Source organism: Frieseomelitta varia, unplaced genomic scaffold (assembly GCF_011392965.1).
Source record: "Frieseomelitta varia isolate USP_RPSP 00005682 unplaced genomic scaffold, Fvar_1.2 scaffold_146, whole genome shotgun sequence".
In the NCBI taxonomy this organism is placed as follows: Eukaryota; Metazoa; Arthropoda; class Insecta; order Hymenoptera; family Apidae; genus Frieseomelitta; species Frieseomelitta varia.
Window position 1 is genome coordinate 192,693 of NW_025109150.1, and position 23,016 is coordinate 215,708.

General features: G+C 40.1%; 2 protein-coding genes across 4 annotated transcripts in view; both read left to right on the top strand.

The window, feature by feature from the left end:
* LOC122533382 overlaps positions 1 to 23,016 on the top strand; it is a 227,746-nt gene that overhangs the window by 20,693 nt on the left and 184,037 nt on the right. The gene's annotated exons all lie outside the window — the stretch shown is intronic.
* Positions 943 to 23,016, top strand: part of LOC122534097 — a 74,025-nt gene continuing 51,951 nt past the window's right edge. The window contains exons 1-2 of one of the 3 annotated variants that reach the window (XM_043664432.1): positions 943 to 3,710; positions 17,426 to 17,564. In XM_043664432.1, coding sequence (XP_043520367.1) covers positions 1,466 to 3,710; positions 17,426 to 17,433 — 2,253 coding nt within the window. In that variant the 5' untranslated portion in view covers positions 943 to 1,465 and the 3' untranslated portion in view covers positions 17,434 to 17,564. Of the gene's footprint in view, positions 3,711 to 11,919; positions 12,134 to 17,425; positions 17,565 to 23,016 lie in introns of those variants that run through there. The other 2 variants (XM_043664414.1, XM_043664422.1) reach the window with 2 other exon arrangements.

Below are 23,016 nucleotides of genomic sequence, written 5' to 3' on the forward strand. Positions count from 1 at the left end.
ACGGAAGTTTGATCTTGCGAACAATGTTTCTATAAGAACCGTAAACTGCTGTGCCGTGTTTCGGCTGCTCGTTCGAAAGAACAAGCAACAATTCCCAAAGTTTCGAATTCCGGAGCGAAAACATTTATACGCCTTTGCGAAAACGTCTCCGTTTCGTTTTGAAAATATCCTCCGATGCGAGAGCGCAAATATTTGCGTACTCTGGCGGAATCTGGAAATATCGATCTAAATGAATATCTCAATATTGATACTCGGCTTCGGGCCGCAGCGGTACAGATCCCTCCGTGTCGCCGTAAAATAGAAATAGAGAACAGAAACGTCTTCGCGAAACAGTAAAGCAATCGAAACAAAAGTCACGACTGAACATCGAAATGCAAAAGTCGCGTTGATCGATAAAACTGTTGTCTCAGAGAATCAAAGTTCAAAAGTTATTCACGCTATTTGATGGAAATATTGTCTTGATGGTAAATCGAAGTGCAAAAGTCACGTTTTTCGATGAAAACTATTGTTCTAGAGAATCTAAATTTAAAAGTCACGCTGTTCCCAAGACAAGAACATTGTCTTGGAAAATCGAAATGCGAAAATCACGTTGATCGATAAAACTATTCTCCTGATAATCAAAATTCAAAACTGCTATCTGAAAAAGTCGGAATGCAAAAGTCACGTTAATCGATAAAACTAATATACTCGAAAATCTAAATTCAAAAGTCGCGTTGATCGATAAAATTACTGTCTTGGAAAATCGAAAACGCAAAAGTCGAAACCTAAATCGATATTATAATTGTCGTCTTATAACCACTCGGCGCTGGCAACTGATTGCGGACCATAACGAGTGACCGTATATAAACCGTATGCAATAATTCGTCGCTTTCTTTTTCTTTTTCTCATCGGTAAGAAATTATTGAGAAGTAATAAATTTATTATTTGTTTTACCTGGGTTATACTTGGATATACTTAAAACTGAGAAAATATTACAATATTGGGACAAAAAAATTCCAGCGCAAGAGATTAAAGCAGCTAAAGACAAACGAACCCTATGATTATAGAAATTATCTGCGTATAGACTCTGCTTTTTATTACCTTGTTGAATAAAATTTGCCCAAGAATTGAGAAAAAGCTACTAAAACTACGAAGAAATAATAAATTAAATATCGCGAAAAAAAAAAAAAAAAAAATGGGCAAAAAGATGGTTAATCCAGAGAAATAAAAATCGAGATACAGGGGACTCGAAGATCGATAATTTTCCTCTTGGTTACACTAAAAAAAAAAAGGGAAAGAAACTATCGAAACAAGGTGTGTGTTACGAGGCAGAATCGCGAGCAGAGCGAGATCGCAACCGGATCGTTAAGGGAGGGGAGCCGAAAAGTGGACGGTGGCCGCGGAGGTGATCGAACTCGAGGGCGCAAGAACGAAAAACCGCGTCTCTCTCGGAGCGTGTGCACGGGAGCGCGCGAGAACCGGAAACATGAAGAACGCTCACCCGCTTGTAACAGCCGCGCCGTCGTCGTCGTCGTCGTCGTCGTGCCTGGTCGATCGAGATTCTTCGTCGTCGAGCGAGCCGGCGGAACCGATCATCAGACTGAGGCTGGACAAGCCGCTTCACTGGGAGTGGGAGCTGACCACGTCCGCGGACACGCTTCCTGTCATCCAGCTGTTGGACAAGGACGGCCGGCTTCTAGTCGAGACGACTGGTCGGACGGCGCAGCGGGCCAGAGGCTCGTTTCGCGAGGGCCTGAGAACGCGCGAGGAGTTTCCAACAACCGGTGGTCCATCCGCCGCCGCCTCCGCGTCCTTCTCGTCCACATCCACGCCCTCGACGGTCGTGCTTCCTGCCCCGGGCAACAGGAACGCGGACGGGTTCAGCACGAAGTTCGGCGCGGTTCGGTTTGGCTACGAGCCGCGGAAGTCGAAGAGCGACGTGACGGTGAAAGAGAAGAGAAAAAAGAGGCGGGACAGGCATTCCTCCGGCGGCTCGGAGCGAGAAGGCGAGGAGAGGGCGAGCTCGGGAAGAAAATACTCCGTGGGGGATTACCTGCGACGGCAGATCATCGACGATCTAACGAACGAGTGCTACGACGCTCGACGAAGTCCCGAGGAACTGGCGAGGGAGAGATGCAGGAAGGTGAAGTGTTACCTGAGGAGTCGCAGCGAGACGCTGCCGCGATTGGTCCACGTGGAGGAAGAGGAGCCTGACAGGAACACGAGACCGAGCGTCGACACGAACGACGAGGATCGGATTCGCAGCGAGAGGATCAAAGACGGTTTGACTCGTCTGAGGGAGGCGATCAGGGAGAAGAACGTGAGGAGAACGAGAGGCGACGCACTCGACGGAACTTTCCAGCCGGTTCCGGGCGACGCGAACGTCGGAAATTGCAGGCGGATCGGGAACGACGAGCTGGAAAGGGTGAGATCGTTCTTGAGAACGAAAATTCAAGAGAGGATGGAGCTGGAACGGTGCAACGTCTCACCGGCTTGGCCGAAAGGCGTCGGAATTCAGAAGAGGTACTCGGATTGCAGACGGCCGGAGGATCCGCGAGGTTATCGTACTCGAAAGGTGCGCAGCGAGACGAGCATCGTCAGGTTCGATCCGGAGATTCTTGAGAAGGACAGGCAGAAAGGGAGCGGCGGCGGGAGGCAGGTCGAGAGGGAGAGATGCCCGAGAGCCGGCAGGTCGCGTTCCAAGGATTCGTTCGGGCAAAAAGCGTGCCGCCGTTCCAGGAGCGAGACGATCCTCGAGGCCGCGGAAACGAGTGCGACGAATCGCAGTGGCCGGCCGTGGGCCGAAACGCGGGACACCGCGGAGAAACGGAAGCTCTACCGAAAAACCAGGAGCGACGTGCTGCTGGGCCAGATGGCCGGCAGCCTGGACTCGGAGCAGGAGAACCCGCCGAGGCGTGCCAGCAGCCAGGACACCGTCGACGAGTCCTGGCGCGAGTACAAGGAGAGGAAGAAGCACGAGAGGCTGCGTCGCGAGTCCGAAACGGCCAGAGAGGTGAAGGAGGAGGACTTTATGAGCAAACCGCGGTGGAAGGATCTTCGGACAGCTCTGTGCTCCGTCACCGGCAACTGCCGAGTCTGTCAGAATCTGCAGGATTGCGTGAACGTTTCGTCGAACCAGCGGAACTCGGAGGATTCGTGCGCTTCCGGTGCCTCGAACGACACCGTCAACGAGAGACCGAGCACCAGTTTACAGGAGAACTACCTGGTCGTCGATAGGAAGCCCGTCGAGGACGCCGCGAACGTTCGAGAGAGCAGTCACGATACCAACGACTCGTCCAACGTGAATTCCCCGGACTGCGGTTACAGCACGATTCCCAAGAAGACGTTCAACGATTACAAGGAACTGTACGCACGGTCGAACGTGAAGAAGAGCGACACGTTTAAGATCGTGGACGGTAGCGAGGAGCTACCTTCGTTGGAGGAAGACACGCAGGAGCGAAGCGAAGATTCGAACCACGATGGCGAGTCTGTCGATCGTTTCGACTGCACGAGCCAACACGGTGGCGTGTTGACGAATAAGTCGAACGAGGACATCGCCAGGGATTACTTCAACAGAGTGTACGAGCTGCTGAAGAGGAGGCAGGAGGAGGCGAGGAAGATGGCGGAGAAACAGGAAATGGCCGGCTGCGACGATTCCTCGTCGTCTAATTACACGGAGAAAGTGCAAAAGAGAAGGCTGCGCCGCAAGAAAAAGGAACGGGACACGCAAGGTAAGAAACGAATCGCTTTGATGCTTTGTCTCAGTCTGTTTGAAACGGCGGAGCGCGTTGCTTTTTCGCGCACGGGGCTCTCAGTGTGGTAGAAATTTTGTCACACGGTTGCTCCTTCATTGTGACGTTAACGAGGACGAGTGAAACGATGCTCTAATATCGAAGTTCGTTTAAATGCTGCAACGTTGGTTCAATTTGTCTTGGGAAAATTGAAAATTTAAACTTTGTATTAACGTCTTGCAAACTTGTAAGCTTCGCCGCTGCAATCGTCAATCACGATAATCGTTACGTCTCGTTACGTCGTTGATGAGATGTCACAAAGTTTTGTACAATAATTTGTTTGTATAATAATTTAGTAAATTTTTTCTACAATAAGTTGATTGTTACTTAATCACGTGTCATTGATATTGTTAAGTTAGGTTGAAGTTAGTCTCGGTTAGTGCAACGAAAAAAAATATTTTCCACTATATGACACCACCCAGTTATGGATGTTAACAATTTATGAAATTTAACAGTTATTCAAGAGATTCAAAAATATTCATCTCACTTTAATTATTCTAAAATATGAAACAGAAATGGAAACGACGGTCGCCAGTGATCATCGTAGCGGTCAACGTGTTGAAACAAAAGCATGCTCTCGAATATTCACCGAGTTAGTTCTGCCAACGTATTCTACAAATTCTACAAATTTTAATTGAAAATGACGACTCGCGAGGAGGGAGCACCGTCGTTATTACGCGTCGCTTCACATTAAGGCTTACTTTGTAATTAAAAAAAAAAAAAAAAGAGTTGAAAATACGCGGAGCGAAAGACAAAGCGAAAATGGCCTCTTCGATGGCCAACTGTTTCAAGTACGGCGTGGAATTTCGAGCCGGAGGATGTCGAGTGCCAGACTGTCGAAATCACCTTGAAGCACGTGACCATGATCGCCTCTTTAACGGCAACGAAAACTCTCGTTAACGCGAGAAACTTATCTTTTAAAAGCTCGGTTTTCTTCTCGGTCGCGAACTCGCGCTATTTACGCCAACGTTCGACAGACGTCGTTTTGACGAAACTTTCGCACTGTAAAAGTAAGTTTCGCTCCTTATCAAACATAACGAGTCGCTTATTTTTTTAAATTAACGAGGCATTCTGGTAATCCGGCTTGAAAAGAATCGACTTTTTTCGGGATTATTTTCTAAGGAAACCATGATACGTTTTGGTATGCAGTTTTATTTGCACACAGATTTATTCATACTTCAAGAGTATTTACAATTTTTTTTTTTTTTTTAACGAAATTAATGAAAGTTGTGGAAATTATATGGTCTTAGATAAAGCGTGTTTTTGAAAGCGAATGGCTGACGTGATTCCGGCCCACCTGGTTATTTGAAACTAAAGAATCAAAATGAATCACGGAAATAGCGAAATTTCGAAAATTAAAAGAATGACAGCATTTTGAAATTTAAATATCAATTTTCCTTGTTTTTCGTCTTTTGGAAAAAAAAGAAGAAATAGAAAAGAAACGTCAGATTTTGAAATCCGTTCATGCGATAAAGGTACATCTGGCGAAGATCTCCAAATTTCAAGTCAATCGGTCAACTAAAACGCGAGACATCCCGTCAGCCAGTTCAAAAAGTATGGATTTGAGAAAAACACGTTTGAAGTTTCTGTTACCCGTTGTTACAAAAATATTCATACTTACAATCAATCGAGCAGTACAAGAAATAAAATATTGTAAAATAATAATAATATAAAAATAAATAATAATATAAATAATAACATTATAAAGTGAAATATTTTTTGAGAAAAACACATTTGAAGTTTTGTACAAAAATATTCACACTTGCGCAGCGAGCAGTAACATCGTTTCCTTTAAACATCTATAACATTGCCAATTTTACGAATTCAAACAAATCCTTTTACATAGGCATTTTCGATAGCATATACTTTTGAGAAAATGTAAAAAAAAGAAATTGATTTTTCTTTAAGCCGGATTACCAGAATATCCCCTTAATTGTTACCAAGAATGTTGATTACTAAGGAGACGTCGTATAATAGCGGTTTACACTTTGTCACCTTGTAGAAAAAATTAAATTATTTAACAAAAAAAGAATCAATATATTAGTATGTGACCCATGGAAAGATACATTTCCTCGTAATATCTTGATATGTTAATATTACACGTTAACATTTCGATGCAAACGATTTGTACAGTTCTTTTTCTTTTTCTTTTTCTTTTTTTCTTTTTTTCTTTTCTGAGAGTGACGGCTTGCTTCGTTAATGGAGAAAGGTGGTTCGATTCGTTGGGATTTCCAGTTTCAAAGCGTTTTGCCTGTTTCGAAATCGAGGCAAACGGAAGCCCCCCGCCGTTCCCTTTTCTCGTCCCGATTTTCAAATATTTAGCGATTTATTTCGTCAGAGAGCGAATCTGTACGATGTACGGGGTTTCGCTTGAACGAACGACGTTTCAGTGGTTGAATGTCGCACGCCACTGAAAACTTGGTCACACGGATCGTGTGCAGGTTGTTAGATACAGTTCGACGTTCCATTCTCTCATTGGTGGATTGGATTGGATTACGCGCTCTTTGATGCTTTCAGGGATTTCTCGGGCCGTGTATTCCAACCGAATGCCCGGGCGAGGAATAAAGGTCGGGCTAAAGTGGCTTTTAAACGCTTGCTGACATTTCAGCTGCCGGCGTTCGATAGCGTCGCGAGAGCGAATTTGCAAGCAGCAAGTAAACCGAACAAACTCAACCGACTGACCGATAGTGCTTTGGCTAATTCGATCGAGGCGGAAAATCGTATCGACGAAGAAGATGAAAGAACTGTGATTAATTTGAAGCTCGTATAAACGAATAATTCTCTTTCATTTCTTTCTTCTTCTTCTTCTTCTTCTTAATATTCAGTTTCAGAGATCAAGACTGAAAAATCGATTTGACGAAGCCACGACGCAATTCTCCCCCCATCCACGTATGTAAATTCGCGGTTTTTCGTTTCGTAATTTCGTGCTGTAATTTCAAACGATAGTTCCTCAGCCTGCAAACAGGGGCGTAAAACGAAACTGCAGCGCACGCGGTATTCCACTTTGGCGAGTAACCGTCCGCGAGCACGGAACGCAATCACGATAAACTTTGGCTACGCGCGGACTATTACTTCATGATGAATGCACGTCGTTTTTCGCGCTAACTGATTGTTAATCTCTTTGGTAACCTCGCAGTGAATGCTCATTTTTTGGAACAAGATCTTTTTGATTCTTCTTCTTTTTTTTTTTTTTTTAATTTTGCATTGTCCAAAAGGTTCAACGGAGGAGAATATTTAACAGGTTCTGTGTCGGGTCGATTTTTGATTAGGTTAGGTTATTATGATTAATAAGTTTGCTTTCGAAATTTTTATAATAATGCAGAAATCACAATTATCAAGAAAAGTGTGTAGAGTCAAGTTTAAGACGCATTACAGAACGAAGCAATAAATTTAATTTTAAGGTAATTACTGTAACAAAAGCACATGATTGAACATCTACTCTATCACACGAGTCGCATAATATTTTCCAATGTTGTCAAAATTAATTAAAATAAGACACTTTGCCTCCAAATATTTTTAGTATTACTGTTTACGTTACAATAATATCAAATAATAACAATTTATTATATAAATTATATAATACTTACTATATAATTTATATAATTTATTATATAATAAATACTATACAATGATACTAAATATTAATAAATAATATATACCTCGATCAAACTTTGTTGAAACTTAAACAAGATAAACATAAATGCTGTTTGTCGGAACAACTATGACAGAATGTTATGACCTTTATTATACAACATTTGACCAAAATTGCGAATCAAACTTTCTAACGTTACTTCGATAACAAATTTCACAGTGTCTTCTTACTGAATTGAAGTTCCCTTTGTTCGCCTCAAACAAACGCCTCACGATACGACAGAAGCTATCAAATAATTCTAATGACTTCTGTAACAAATTTTTGAAAAAAAATTCTTTATTCGAACAATGAAATATTTCAAACGACTCGAACGAGGCAGTTTCAAACGACGCGGCAAGTTTTCGCGAGAAGTGTTGATGACCATTTTTACGCTGGCAACTGGTTGCGCGGACCATAACGAGTGACCGAACCGTATACAACAATTTGTCGCTTTCTTTTTCTTTTGAACTCGTCGATACGACATCATTGGATAGAAAAATTATTAACCCTCCGACTACTGAACCTCAGCGTCCTGTGCCGGGGTCATTTTGACGGATATCACACTAATGCATATTTAGGGTTGCCCGGACGGCTCACCGATACTGTACAGAGTGACGAGTCCTCACCGATATTGTACCAACACAGTGACAGATACCCGACTCTTATAAGAACATGTAGGAGTATACGGAACAAATAATAGTCACATGAATAATAAAGTTATATATATTTACTATACATTTATGTCATTCACTGTCAGGAACGTCTTGTGCAGATTGAGCAAAAGAAGACAAAGAAAGGTTGCTCGTTGGCAATGAAGACATTGCGTCGACAAATATAAACAACGGAGAAAGTGATAAAAAGAACAATAATAAAAACAGTAAATTAATAACAAAAATAGTAAAATATTAAAATGGTGCTAAAAACTAAAATCTATATAGTAAACACAAAAATAATATCAAATACTAAATACTAAATACAAAAATAGTATAAAATACTAAATACTAGAAAAAATAATACAAACTATTAAATATTAAAATACTAAAAATATTATTAAATACTAAATAAAAATACTAAAAATACTATTAAATAAAAATACTATTAAATACTAAAACTACTATTAAACACTAAAAAATACTATTAAATACTAAATACTAAATACTAAAATACTAAATAATAAAAACACTAAAATATAAAATAAACTTTAAAAATAAAAAATTGTTTCGATTTGCCGCACATCTTTCTTTCTCAGAACGTTACCAGAAACTGATTTTTTTCGTCTTTAGTCGTCGTCACTTCGGCAATTTGGGGAGACACATGGCACATAGCCGCATGATGCGATCACTAACACAAACAGCTCCCATCATAGGTCGAAACTGTAATTCCGGCACAGTGGGCGGAGGTTTAAGAAGTGATAAACTTATCATTTGTTTTGTTGTTGTCTGGGTTACATTGAGATATTAAAATTCTTGAAAACTGAGAGAATGCTGCAATTTGGGACAGAAAATTCTCGACGTGCGTCAGTCCAGCGCTAGAGGTTTAGGGATGGCGAGCAACCAGGCGAGAACGATGGTCGCCGAGGCAGAACCGGAAGAGTTGATCGCGCGGGAAAGTCGCAGGATAATTTTCGGTCAAACGTCGCCGTGGTAGCCTCGTCCGGTCGCTACGGATTACGGATTACGGGTAGGCGTTGGTTCTCGGTGACGGGATCTCAGTCAAAGGGATTAGCCCTCGAGCCAGAGGAGTAGAGTCTCGTGAAAATCAGCGAGAAGCTTCGCGGCGAGTCACTTCGTTGATACAATCTTCCTTTCTCGGTAGTTCTCTCTATCTCTCTCGTCTCTCGCCCCTCTGCGGCAAACGATCGCCGCAGCGAAAAGCTTCTTCCGGGAAGCTTTCAGAGGGCTGAGAGATAATTAGTACAGACTGTCTTCTTTCTCGTCAAAATTTCACTGTGAAACTGGGCTGCGGTGGAATTGAAAAGGACAATGAGATTTGTTTTGGTCCCCGCTTCTTACCTTTGACACTTAATCGTTGAGAGAAGACGGATAAAGATTTTATTAAAGTCTTTCTGCGAGAGGGGTGGCAGGGGGAAGCTGAGATTTCGTAATCGAATCATCAGGAATAGGTCTCTCGCAGCGAGAGAACTAAAATTCCACTGCTTGATAATTGGAAAGTGTGCGGGATAATTGTTGGAAATTCGTATTCAAATTTCGGATATTTGTACGTGGTACGTAATCCCGTGTACTAGCTCCGATAATTGAGAAGTGAGTGCGAATTTGTTGGGAATTGGAAACTTATGAAACCGAGCGCGTTGGTTACGTTCGAAACGTGAAACGCGTAACGACGTGGGCCTTTCCATTATAAAAACCTCCGCTGGAATTTAAAACCGGGGAGTAATGGAATCTTTCGTGGCGAATTTTTCTAGATGAAACAGCAGCGCGGGCCGTGAATTGAGGTGTAAACGCGCGTGAAAAGTAGCGAGAACTCGGCAGATTAAGCACTTGCGCTGGCAACTGGTTGCGCGGACCATAACGAGTGACCGAGTCGTATACAATAATTTGTCGCTTTCTTCTTCTTTTGAACTTGTCGGTATGATATTATCGGATAGAAATTATTAAGAAGCAATAAACTGATCGTTTGTTTTGCCCGGGTTACATTTAAATATACTTAAAAAAAAGAGAAATTGTTGCAATTTGGTATAAAAAAATTCTGAACGTGCGTGGCACGTCATTTCAGCGCAAGAGGTTAAAGAACGTACTATAAAGAAAGTCAAGATAGTAAAATAAAATTCATACTAAAGGAAAAACATAAAACAGATACTAGCCCAATTAAGAACAGGATATATCAAAATAACTCATGAACATCTTATCAAAAACATGGACCCTTTCTTCTGCAGCAGATGCCAAAAATCTCTCAGAATCCAACACATCTTATGCGAAAACTCCACAGAATTCTTACATTATCCTGACTTTCAGCTGACTTAAAGCTATACCACAAAATATGAATACCACATAAGTACTTAGTTAAAAAAAAAAATAGATACAAAAGATCGTTCTAAGACCTAGGATTTTCCAGGACCTGAAAAATTAGAAGAATGCTACCTGAAGACTGAAAATAACACTCGGAAATAAGGAAGGAAGTGTATAATTGTATAAATTGTATAATTATGTATATACCAAGACCTGAAAAATTAGAAGAAACGAGAATGCTACCTGAAGACTGAAAATGACCGAAAATTGTATAAATTGTATAATTATGTATATACCAGGATCTGAAAAATTAGAAGAAACGAGAATGCTACCTGAAGACTGAAAATGACCGAAAATTGTATAAATTGTATAATTATGTATATACCAGGATCTGAAAAATTAGAAGAAACGAGAATGCTACCTGAAGACTGAAAATGACCGAAAATTGTATAAATTGTATAATTATGTATATACCAGGATCTGAAAAATTAGAAGAAACGAGAATGCTACCTGAAGACTGAAAATGACATGACTCGGAAGTAAAAGAGGAAGTGTATAAATTGTACAATTATGTATATACATTCGTCACAGTACGGTTTATTAATCGCGACTGTCTATTCAATATTCACGAGTACTCGGAGGAGCCAGAGCTCACGGCCGATCCTCAAAAGCAATATGAAACTCTTTTGATCGCGGCATATTCGCGTTAAGAGTGTCTGAGAGACGGTGAAAATCGCATTTCAGTGGCGGCTGTGTCACCCAAAGGAAGGATTACATTGGATTGGTAGTGCTAGGATTGATAGCATACGTGTGTGTGCGTGCGTGTGCATGCATACGCGCGCGCGCGTTAAAAAGGGAATAGAACTTTCGAGCTTGAAACTACGTTATTTACATCCGCGTCGCTGACTTGACGCCGGATGCGTGTAAGCTGTGAAAAGCTTATTACATAATTGATGATATCCCCGATACGATAACAGAGCCGCTGTTTTGACAACGCGATCGCGCGTTTATGTACTTTGGCCATCCGTTACGTTATATCAGACTCTCGCCATTTATGGAAAATCGCGTCGCAAAATGTTGCTTTCTCCTGTGTTTTCTTTTTTTTTCTTTCTTTTCTTTTTGAAGATAATTTTGCATAAACCACGGCGACTTGTGTCTCGTCGATGGGATTCGAGCGTCTTTCGATTGAAAGTTTGACGAATCGTTGAAAATCCTGGGCGTCGTGTTTGACATTTTTGCACGTAGCGCAATTTCACGTGATCCGCGCTCTAACACGTGGAAAATTTGTCAGGGGAAACTGGCATTAGCGGCGCAGCGTGACATAAATTCTGCGGCTTTGCTATATTTGCTGGAATATTCCTGCCGAAGCGAGAGAAACTTCCGTTGCAGTTTCGACTCGGCGCGGGACCAACTTCACAGACGTTTATGTACGTTACTAATTACCGCGGAGATTAACGTATTTAAAATATTAGCCTTGCCAGGGAAATTGTAATTGCAGTTGTACAACGAGACACTCTTGGAAAATGCTTGACTCTTCAATTTTAATTTACAGTTCGTCCTACAGCGTTAAGTGACGTCCACAGAAGTCCAGAGGCCGAAGAATCGAACAGAAGTTGAAACTTTTGTGTACCCTTTTACCGAGAGCAGTGATCCCAAAAGACTTTGGAACGGAGGAGACAATTACCTCCATTTCTCAATTTACGTGGAGTATCCATCGGTTTTCGTAATGAAAATCGTGTAAATAGAATCTATCAGTACGAAAGAAAAACAAAATAATTGAAAAGAAAGCTAGTACAAGTTATGGAAACAAATATTTATTTCACATAGGTTAACAAAATAATAATAATAATAATAATGACATTTCAAAAAAACAAAAGTAAATTTTAATTTTCCTAAAAAGTGTCACTGTCGCCACTGTCGACCTTTTCTTTTTAATTGGCACAAATCACTTTTATTGTTAATGTTAATTTTGTTCGGACTTGTCTTTTGCTGAACTCTCATAAATTTGCCGATATTCGTTGCAACATTTCTTCAAGTCTTGTTGAAATTCTAAGACTATCTAAGTTTGGATTAATGTATGTCCTGGCCGCGTAAATTAACATCGCGTAAATAGTGTTGTAATTTTGTGGGATAAGGAAACATTGAGAATTGCTCGGAACATCTTCCTGTGTCTAATTGTAAGAGCAAAGTAATTGTCGCTTACGCGTGATTGTCACAACGGGAGCTAGGTCTGAGAAAGTTTGTTTCAAACGCGCAAGTTTTAAGACTTAAAATAGAGGTGGCTAACTGGCGGCCCTTGTCCCTACTTTTTTAATCGCTAGCGCTACCCCTCTCCCTCCTACTGCACTGAAATTTCCGTGCGTGAGCCCCACTCCCTCAATCTGTTCATTTCTCTACCAATCAAGTGCAGAGATCGATGCAGTGGAGGGGGCGGCGCTTAGGAAAGTGGGGGCAAGGGCCGCCAGTTAACCACCTCTGACTTAAAATATAAAGTATATGTGCGCGTATGCGAGAACAAAGATTGAAAGTAAGTTTCCAGATAGAGAGTAGCGAATCGTGGGGGTGTATAGATCTTGAAAGAATTATAGCGAGTAGTAAGTTGATAACGTGAGAACTTAATATCTTTTGTTATCGCCGTATTCGGACTTTTTCAATATTCTTTAATTCCTAAATTAATAAACTATATTTATATTTATTTTAAACCACGTAGGTTGAAATTTGTATTCGTTTTACTTACAATTTACCGCAAAGTGGAGGGACCAGTGTATTATGTTCATTCTAGGCGCGAGTACGCGCATGCAGAAAGCCTTGGATTTTTGTCGCTCGCAGCTTATGCCTGGTCTATCGATTGCAGAAGCATTCGCAAGCGGGGCAAAGCGTTGGAGCGTGAAATGGATATTATAACGTAACGATCCAGCCCGGTTTTGTATTCAAAGCACTGCGTTTCGCAGTCGGATCTGGCTCGAAGCTGCTCGCATTTCTGTTGAAACTGTTGGCATTAGCTTGAAAGTGTTTAGCAGTTCTTGTCGCGTAACTATCGGTTTGATCTTGACGGCCGGCGTACGAACGTTCCGCATGCAGACGGAAACATCAACTTGTTGCTAGACGGTACAGGATTTGATGTTGGCAGGGGAACAATTGGCGAGTGTCGCTTCTCTCTGCTATAAATCGCCTTTCGTTTAAACATCCTCGGCGATATTTGCAACGCGCGGAAATCGAACGAAATCTTTCTCGATGAAGAATGGGCAGAACTCGAAATGCCTCGTGGCATTTGAATTTCTTTTCAAAATTTTTGAAGTTTTCTCTGTGAATATTTTATTGCAAGGTAACCTGTTCTATTCGTTAACAAAAATGTTCGCCAAATTAGTGTGTCAATGACATTATTAAATAGACAGGCATGGGATTTTCCTTTCATAATTTCACAATTTTACGTTCACGATTGGCAAATAAATAATTAAATTTAAACCTCGTCGTCATAGAAAATAATATTTTATATTTCTATCTTTATATTTAGTTTTGCGCTGTACTAACGTGGTACGGTTCGAGTATTTTGTTGCCAAGATTAGTTCACAGCGATGATTTTTTTCTTTTCTTTTTTTTCAAACAGAAGTGGATTTTTTAAATAATAGTTTAGCGTGGCGACGCAGAATGAACTTTGAGAGATATAAAAATAAATTCGCGCGCCGAACGTAGACGGTCGTTTTACAATTTTCGGAATCTTCCTTCTGGACGTGTTTCCTCTTGTTTAATTTCTCTTGGCGTCTCATGTACTGAACGAGTTTTTAAAGAGTCGTGACCTAAAAAGTATTTTACTTCTTCCTTCTGTTTTTCTGAAGATGGCGCAGTTCTAAAATCCACTGCTCTCCAGAAATCTCCATTCAGAATCCCGCGAATACGTAAGCTTCGAAGAGAAACGAAATAAAATAGATGTCGGTGCTTGTTCTTGCTACTTTCCATGAGAAAGCACGAAACAATGTATCGCAATAATAATATCTCTCAGGCTTTGCAAATGTAGGTAGATAAATGCCTCGTTGACAGAAAAATTGATCAAAGAAGAATCTCCTTTTAAAGAGCTTCTCCATTTATTTGCTGGGAACTTTTATTTCAACTTTTGTCCCAATATATTCGTTGCGATCTCTATGATTCGCGCGAGCGAAACAAAAATCAGTTTGCAGAAGAATCGCAGCGTACGTTCGAAGATTAAAAGAACGTTTCTTGCAATTCTACAATTCAACAATTCTACATTCAAATTTTCAAAACGCATTATGCACAGCAATGTCTCGTTACGGTGGCCATGTTTCGCAAACATCAGCAAACGTCAAAGGATTCTACAAGTGCCTTCGAGCACCTTTACGAGCTACTGTACACCACCAACTCCCAATGCAATTTAAACTTTCAAAATTAGCCACACGTACATGCGTGAGACCCGTGAAGTTCTACTTGGCATTACAAAAAAAAAAAAAAAAAAAAAAGAAAGAAGGGAAGAACCGCACGTGTGCTTTCATATGGCGCACCTTGTTTTATACTTTGCGCGTTTACGTGAGTTCTCGAGTGGCCGCGCGCACGCTGGTGGTTCTAATCATTGCGAGTAAATTGCTGCTATCCAAGCTGGTTCTCGCAGTCCTGTATCAAAGCCTCTCCCGTACGATAAGAAGGGATTAACGAGAGTCTCTTGTGGGCTTCTCCCTTTAATCAAAACACGTACACACGCGTGAACACCACTGCGCGTAAGAGGCGATCGACCGAAAGAGGCGCAGAAATGGAAACAAGGAACTTCAATCAACGTCGAAACGTGCATTGAGATGCGATTACCTCGGAATTTTCTCTCGTTTGACGGATTTTGCCCAACGTTTGTATGAATATACACTAATTACATTTATATAAATATAAATAATTTAATAAATATATATATATATATATATATATATATATAAATTATTTAATAATAAATTTCAAGTTTTCTCTGTCTTCGCAGAGAAGATCGTGTAATTTGAAATTAGAAGCGAAGCATGCGAAATGGCATTGATAAAAGAGCCGAGTATCAGATCGGCAAATTAATTGCGTTGTTAAAATAAGACTCTTGGGGGACGAAAATCCCTCCTTTCAAAAACAATTGGTCTTTCGAAATTGAGAAATCTTTCTTGCGATTGTGCCGAGAGATTCTTTGAGTAGAACTTTGGAGTTTATACTTATACTTACTCCCTCCGTGGAAAGATAGTCTCTGGTCGGAGAGGGACGAACGAGAGTAAGTAGTTTTCATCTTATCAGCGAGAGGTCACCTCGTTCCCTCGAATTTGAAGCTCGTGTAATCTTAGAAGTGCTTGTGTAAGGATGTTACACTCCTAACTTACTCAGCAGTGCCTCCCCTCCAAAAAAATAGGGTGGTCGTTCGGTAAAAAATCGATCTGTTGAATTTTGTCGATGCGACCTCACGTACACCGAGTTTCTACCCTAATAAGATCTTTAGAAAGTTGGTTGTCATTCTCTTGGCCTCGAGAGTTCTTTTTACGACGTTGGTCCCTTCCTTTTATTGCCGTTACTCGGCTATTAAAAGATTACAATGCACGAGACGTAATGTCCGGATCGAACGGAAGATTTTATAACGTTTGAAGATGACTTGGACGATGAAGGAAGTATTTCTGTCGAAGAACATAAGGAACACGGCCAATTTTCTGTAGTCGAGGATTATTTTTGAACAAATTATTCGTATGTTCACGAAACGAATAATAACAATAATGTAACGATATTAATCTTTACTAATAATAACATTATAATTCTAATAGTAATGTAATAGTAATATAAAATAATAACGATAAAGAGTATAAAAATTTTAAACGCGCAAAATTTTCCAAAATTTCATCCCACTCACATACGTGTACGCAACAAAAGTAACCTTTAGCAAGAGAACTTATTTTTTCACTCGAGAGATTTTGCAAAATAAAAGTCGTTCGAACTGGAATAAAAATGTTCGAACTCGTTTGAAAAGAAGGAAACGAAAAAGAGAAAAGAACAAACGTAATTATTTTACGATGTCTTCGAAAGTGAGTTTGGCGATAATCCAAGCGTGGGTCGTCGTTGACTTTATTTCCTGACGGAATAACAGATTTCGCATGTCGGGGCAAATATTGAAACGAGACTAGGACGAGAAAGGAAGGAGCACTGAGCACGAGACCAGGGGTCTGGCTTGTACCTTGTTACCTAACTTCCCGGTACGAACCTCGATCGGAAGGACGAACTTTTTATTTCCGGCTAATTGGTAGCTCATTATTTCGAGATCGAACTCGAGGCACTCTCGCCTCGGCGTGAGTCACTGGCGAATTATCGATAGAAACATCGGATGACGTATACAGGATGTCCTGAATTAGAACGTGATCGTATTCAAACGTCGTTTGAACGAATCCACCATGAAGATTTGTTTAAGAAATTACTGAATTTATTGAAACTCTTGGCATTGGTTTGGCGTGCTGAATGAATGGTAATATACAGGGTGTCCTGAAATTAGATTTCAAAACTCCGAGGCTCGATAAACTAATTGTATGAAAAAAAATGTCATTTAGAGATTTTTTCGTTTTTGGGAAAAATGTTTCAATTATCCCACTGTAACGTTATGAAACAAATTTTTGTAACATGTTTTAATAAATAAAAGTCGATTTAATCTTTTGTTGAAACGAAAGAAATACCATTTGTAGCTCGATTCGAACACCTTTATTCGAGAATCTACTGTACTGCGGCTACAATAGAGTACATACAAACGGTAACGGTTATGCGTGATAATTAATACAAACGATCGTTTGTGTTGCCAACTTCCGTTCAATTGATTCGCGTCAATTCTAGTTACACTGAGCAAGTTTTATCTGCTGGTATCGACGCGTTTATTTATGATTTTGTTTGAAACGTTGCGCAGGTGTGACAAACTATGAAAAAAAGAAAAACAGGTTTCGTTTAAAAGTTTTTCCTACGAGAAAAATCATTTTGACAGTAGTTTCTAGCGTCAAAAGTTTCTCAGTGAAAGCCAATTGCCACGAAATTTCACGAAACAAAAACGGCCAATTCACCAGATTGCTGATCGAAGATCATAACACAGCGAGACAATTAAAACTCGAGCTGCACCGGGAAATAATAATCGAAAGCACCGGCACTCCTACGAAAAGGGCTAGTGTAACTGCATGCATCCATCCGAACGACGAAAAATGATCGTTAACGTGAAATTCCGAAATGCAAATGCTTTTCAACGAAAAAAAATCACCTTCGATAATCGTACGATTAATTTTAGAATAATTTATCTCGACCGATAGACGTAACAGTTTCATTTGAGTTTCCTCATTTCGAAGTATTTAATTCCGATGAAATGTAGAACGAATAAAATAAACTGAAATTAAAGTTTACAAACGCAGAAACGTTTTTCGAAAGAAAAATATCTGTTACGATATTTAACGAAATTAAACGAAAGAAGCTTCCGCTTAGTCTCACTTCCCTTAATCGCGTCTCTGTTCTAATTGTGTTTAAAACACCATTGAAAGAAGAAGAAAAGAAAATTCAATGTGAAGAAAAACTAGAAAAATTTCAAATTTTTGAACAGGCAGCGTGTTAGATGGAGTATCGAAGTATTCCGCTCGCGTGTCGTTAACGAAATCGTTTAGAATTTAACGAAGGAAGAAAAAGAAAAGGGTGCACGTTGACGTAGCCCTCCCCCCACCCACCACTCCTTTTTTTTCATACTATCCGTTCACGCAGCATCGTAATGAATCGGGCGGACGGCTCTCTCCGTGACAAATAACAGGAATCACGATTCTGGATCCGAGAGGATCTCTATTTCCGCGCTTCGATCGCTCGCCTTAAACTCGCGCGCGATAACTATACAGAAACACGATCCAGCGATTATTGAAAAAGTGTCGAATAGACACAGAAACTACATTGCAGCTGTTACGATCGTTAGCGGGCCCTCGTTATAGACATTTCGTTTCTTTCTTTTTTTTTTTCTTTTTTTTTTTTTTGAGGAAGATTGCTTACGTACGATAAAAATTTTTCAGATGTTTATTTGATAAAAGATTGAATCGTCTAATTGCACAATCATAATTTATTAATTTTCGAGGCATTCGTTGTTTTACGTTATTTATTTACACGTTTCGTTGCATCGCAAATTTCGCCGCCTTTAAAGTTTCATATTCTGAAATTTTCATACTCCTGTACTTTGAATCGTGGCAAAAAGCTGGCTGGCGTCGCACCTGTTCGAACGATTACATCATCCGGCGCAACTCAAGCGAGATCCGAGTTGCACGTGTCGTGCACGTTTCTCGCCTTACGAGCTTGTTAACACACGCGTTTTGACAGCCAGTACGTATTCTGCAGACAGATTTGTGAACAATTCCGTGATGTTTGATGCAGAATCTGCATTCTGCGTTATGTGTACGTTTACGAGGATTTTCAGCTTCCTCGAGGGAAGAGCAAGGCAGCTTGAACTGCAGGAGTAACTGCTTTGCATTTGTTTTCCTTATTGCAGAGAATGTTGACGCTTCCCGGAGGTTACACGAAACGAAGAGAAGAGGCGAAACGAATAAAAACATATTGTTTCGATGCAATAACTTTAAAAATTAGAATCCTTCAAAAATTTAGAATTGTCCGATCGTTTTGAATAACAAGTTGTATAACGCGACTATTTCTGTCGTTATTTAAATGTTACAAATTTCTCCACATTTTCTACCTCGATTTTTCACGACCCATATACTCATGGCAAATAAATGCTTATCTCCCGCTGAAACGCTATTGCGATACAAGCGAGCGTTTCTGGCAAGAAGCGTATCTGTCGAAAGTTAGAAATGAAACGAAAAACTCTGAATTGAAGCGGATGACTCGACGAAGACTATAAAAGGCGATAGATGACACAACTCGCTTCGCCGCACAGTCGCTGTGCATGCACAACTTACTAATTACATCATACCGTGCGACATATCGATTCGCGTAATTGTATTCGAAGTGCATGAATCAACCGCAGACACCGCATTGTTAAAATTAAAAAGCAAGACGTAACTCGAGAGTCAACGAGATGTCAGAGAAGCATGTTCGTCGCATTTACTGTCCAAGGTCGAACGTTCGCGCTTTTAAAAATGTCCGCTTTCAAGAATCATTTGTGGAAGACTTCAACGAAGACTCGAGATAGAATTTAATGTCTGGATTTCAGTCTCGTTCCGTTCTAAAGGAATTCAAGAGATATTCGCGTCGTTTCTAACGAGTCGAGTAAAATTTCTGAATACTGATCTGGCTCTGATTTAACTGCACGCCGGGAATAATTAAAACAGATTGGTTAAAAGACAATGTGAAAAGAATCGCGCGATACGTATCGTTCGCAGGACTTTTTTTTTAAAAAAAGTTCGGGCATTAATTAATGGTCGTAATTTTGCGCGAATGAATTATTACGTGATTACCATGTATATCAGCTGGTATAATTTTGAAACGTGTCAGGTTAATAAAATAATTAGCCTTAGTGAAACTAGGGCGTCCCACTTCTTCTCTGACGTCAGATCGCAGTCTTCAAGTGTTACAAATGTGGATGTCCAGTAATAATCTTTGGTTAATTATTCATTGAAAACCGATAGTTCTATTGGTGAGTTAAAGTCTATAATTGTACGAGATCATAAAAGATTGTCGGGATAAAAGGCCCAAGTGAAGTTAATCGAATAAAATGATTCGTCTAAAATTCAATTACTCCTGCTCTTGTTCTAACACGAGTTTCGTTGTAAATTATATTACTATATTAAATTAATCATTTTTGAACATTATTATTTACTCGTAATAACTTTGTTCAAACACTTCGTTTTCTCAACGGATTGCTTTTCAAAAAGAGTATTACAGTCTTGTCTTTAACAAGTGTTCCTTTATCCGAAACCTTTGCGTTAGCTCGTATTGTTTATTCGTTTCAGCGGCAATTTTCAGATCCTCTTCTTTCAGATGCATCCTTTAATAGTGAGAACTCTTGTGACAGAAATTCAGTTTGAAGAACATGAAAGGGAATCGTGCTTTATCGAAACCGTTTAGCCTGGTTGTTCGAACATTGTTCATTTTTCTCTCGAGCGTCATAAGCGTTGTACAGTACGAATGACCAACAAAATAACTTCTAACACATTATAAATATTCAATTTATTGTCTTATTCTCTTTTTCTTCTCTTCTTTGTTTCTCTTAACGAATAAAAATGGAAACGACCGTTCTTTAAAGAATATTCGTGGAATAGTATTATGTGATACGGCCATACATCATGCTTGTTGGCAAAATGGTAGAATTCCGCCGTTGTATGTCTTCGTTCGTTCGTCCGTAGTTTGATCTCATGCAGTTTCCCTGTTTCGCTTCCAACTTATATCCTTTGGCGTAGCTATAGGGTTTGCAACTTCTGTTGTCGCATATTATACATGTTTTCTGTGTGCGCGACGTGTACATAAGTTTCATTGAAATTCTTGCTCGTGCGCTGACGTTTCGTTGCCTTTAACGCATCCCGTGTATTAAAACGAACGTATAAAAACTCGTAACTGAATAAACCGAAAGATCAAGCATATTAGCGAATTTAATTAAACAGCTGTTCTTGCAATTTCATATTTCAGATGCGAAAGTTACAAAATGATTAAAGATATATACCGTGACGTGACGATATACAAAAGTATAATGTTAAAACTGATTAAAATTCGCTTCGTTTCCATTCAATGATGCAATTTTCTTTCTCGTCAAGAGATTCTGATTAAGAACAAATTAGTTCACAGCGTGACTCATTTTTAATTAGAGAACCAGGAAGACATTTAACCTTTCTCACCTTGATACACGAACGTTTGAACGGAGAAATTTGACGCTGCTTCGTTTATTTCGAGCGAATTATATTCGCAGACAGGGGCATTTGCTCTGTTAAAGTTGATACTTACTTAACAGCAAGGGATTACACGAGCAGGGGCGGCGGATAAAGGGGTTGAGACAGACGAAACTTGATAATCAGAAGTTCGTCTGTCGCGACTCAGGACTACAAGAACTACCAGTCATTCTTTCGGAATATACCTACTAGTTTTACACTCAATATTTGTGCAAATACAGTTTGCACAGCTGCAGGAAGTTACCCGCTCTTCAGTTTGTTAATTCGTACGGAACTTTGAAGCTACGCGATGAATATTCCTGTCGACTAGAGGATAGAGGAGAGACATCGAAGTGTCTCCGACGAATTTATGGGGATAATGGAAACGTTATTTTCGATGGTTTAATTTAACGAGAAACATTGCAGCCACGAGGATCGTTAACGAGTTTTTGCGCCACTCTGTGAATTTCCCCCTGCGAAGTCTTTTTCTCTTATTGGCCTTTTAATCAAGGGAATTTGATCGACGGAGAATTATACAATTCCGTGCGAAACAGCGCGATACGGGAAAACTCGGGAAATTATTTAATTTAAATGAAAATAAAGTGAAGAGGAAAATAAAGTGAAATATTAAATAGAACAGAAAAAAATGTGAATTTCAAGTGAAATTTCCATTTTGTCCCCCCTTTTTTCCCATAAGAATTATGTTACTGTCTTGTCTTTCGTTTGAAATATTGAATAATTTCGCTATCGCGATTTAAAACGCCCACGAAAATTACTGGCTATAGTAATACGAGCAAGAATTTGACACGAGTCGCATTTTAAAACGATTTCTACACAAAGCACGTTCGCTGCATAACTCGTATTTATCAGAATTGCTTCGCCTCAATGTCATATTACTTACAGCTCGTAAATTTGAATTCGCGATCTTCGAATGAATTCGCTCGAAATAGCTTGATGATCTAATTTTAGATCTATGGATCAAGGCTAACAGCAGATCGGGCATTACGAAAGACATAAAAATGGACGGTTCGATTATCACCAAAAATTTCGTCGTTTTCAATTTCCACGAAACTCGATTACGCGAGACAGAATCTGGAGATGGTTCTGGATTTAAATTCGTCAGGCGTGAAGCCAAATCTTAACGTGGAAGTGCCAGGATATCCTTATTGTTCCGTGGTTTGGTCATTGTGCGCAAATCGGGCTTGCAGACAGCCGGATAAACGCGAGGCACCAGGCAAAGAAAGGAAGAGATCCGGTTGTCTACGGTCGTGCAAAGGCAAAAGAAGCCGGCTTCCACGTGAAAGACGTAGAATAAATCTTGGTTAGATGGCCGGCAGATGAGTCGCAATAATAAGGCGGAAGCGGTTGGAACGTTTGTTCCTTCCGTTTTCAAGCGAGCCACCGCGATTTTGATTAATTATCAGCCAGCCTTTGTACGTGGATTAATATCGCTGTGAATCTTGTTTACTACGATTGCGTGGCTGAACCTGGTGGTTTGCTATCGTCCTATTTATTCATCGAACTGTGTGAATTGCAAGATTTCAAGCTCGCGAATAGTTGTCGTTCTTGAGAGGCGACTCGTGACTCGCCGGGGAAATTAGCGAAGCCGAGACATTGAAATATTAATGATATCAATCTCTATAAGAGAGTGAGTATAAAATGTCTTCAACGTTTTAGACAAGTTTGAAATAAACGAGATGTTTCTTTCGTGAAGATTTTTCACGTGATTTGGTATATAGCCTAAGTCTAATTTCAGTATGAAATGTAACATATTTTAATTCTTCTTTGTCTCCTCTGACTGTTGCAATTATAATTTACCGTGG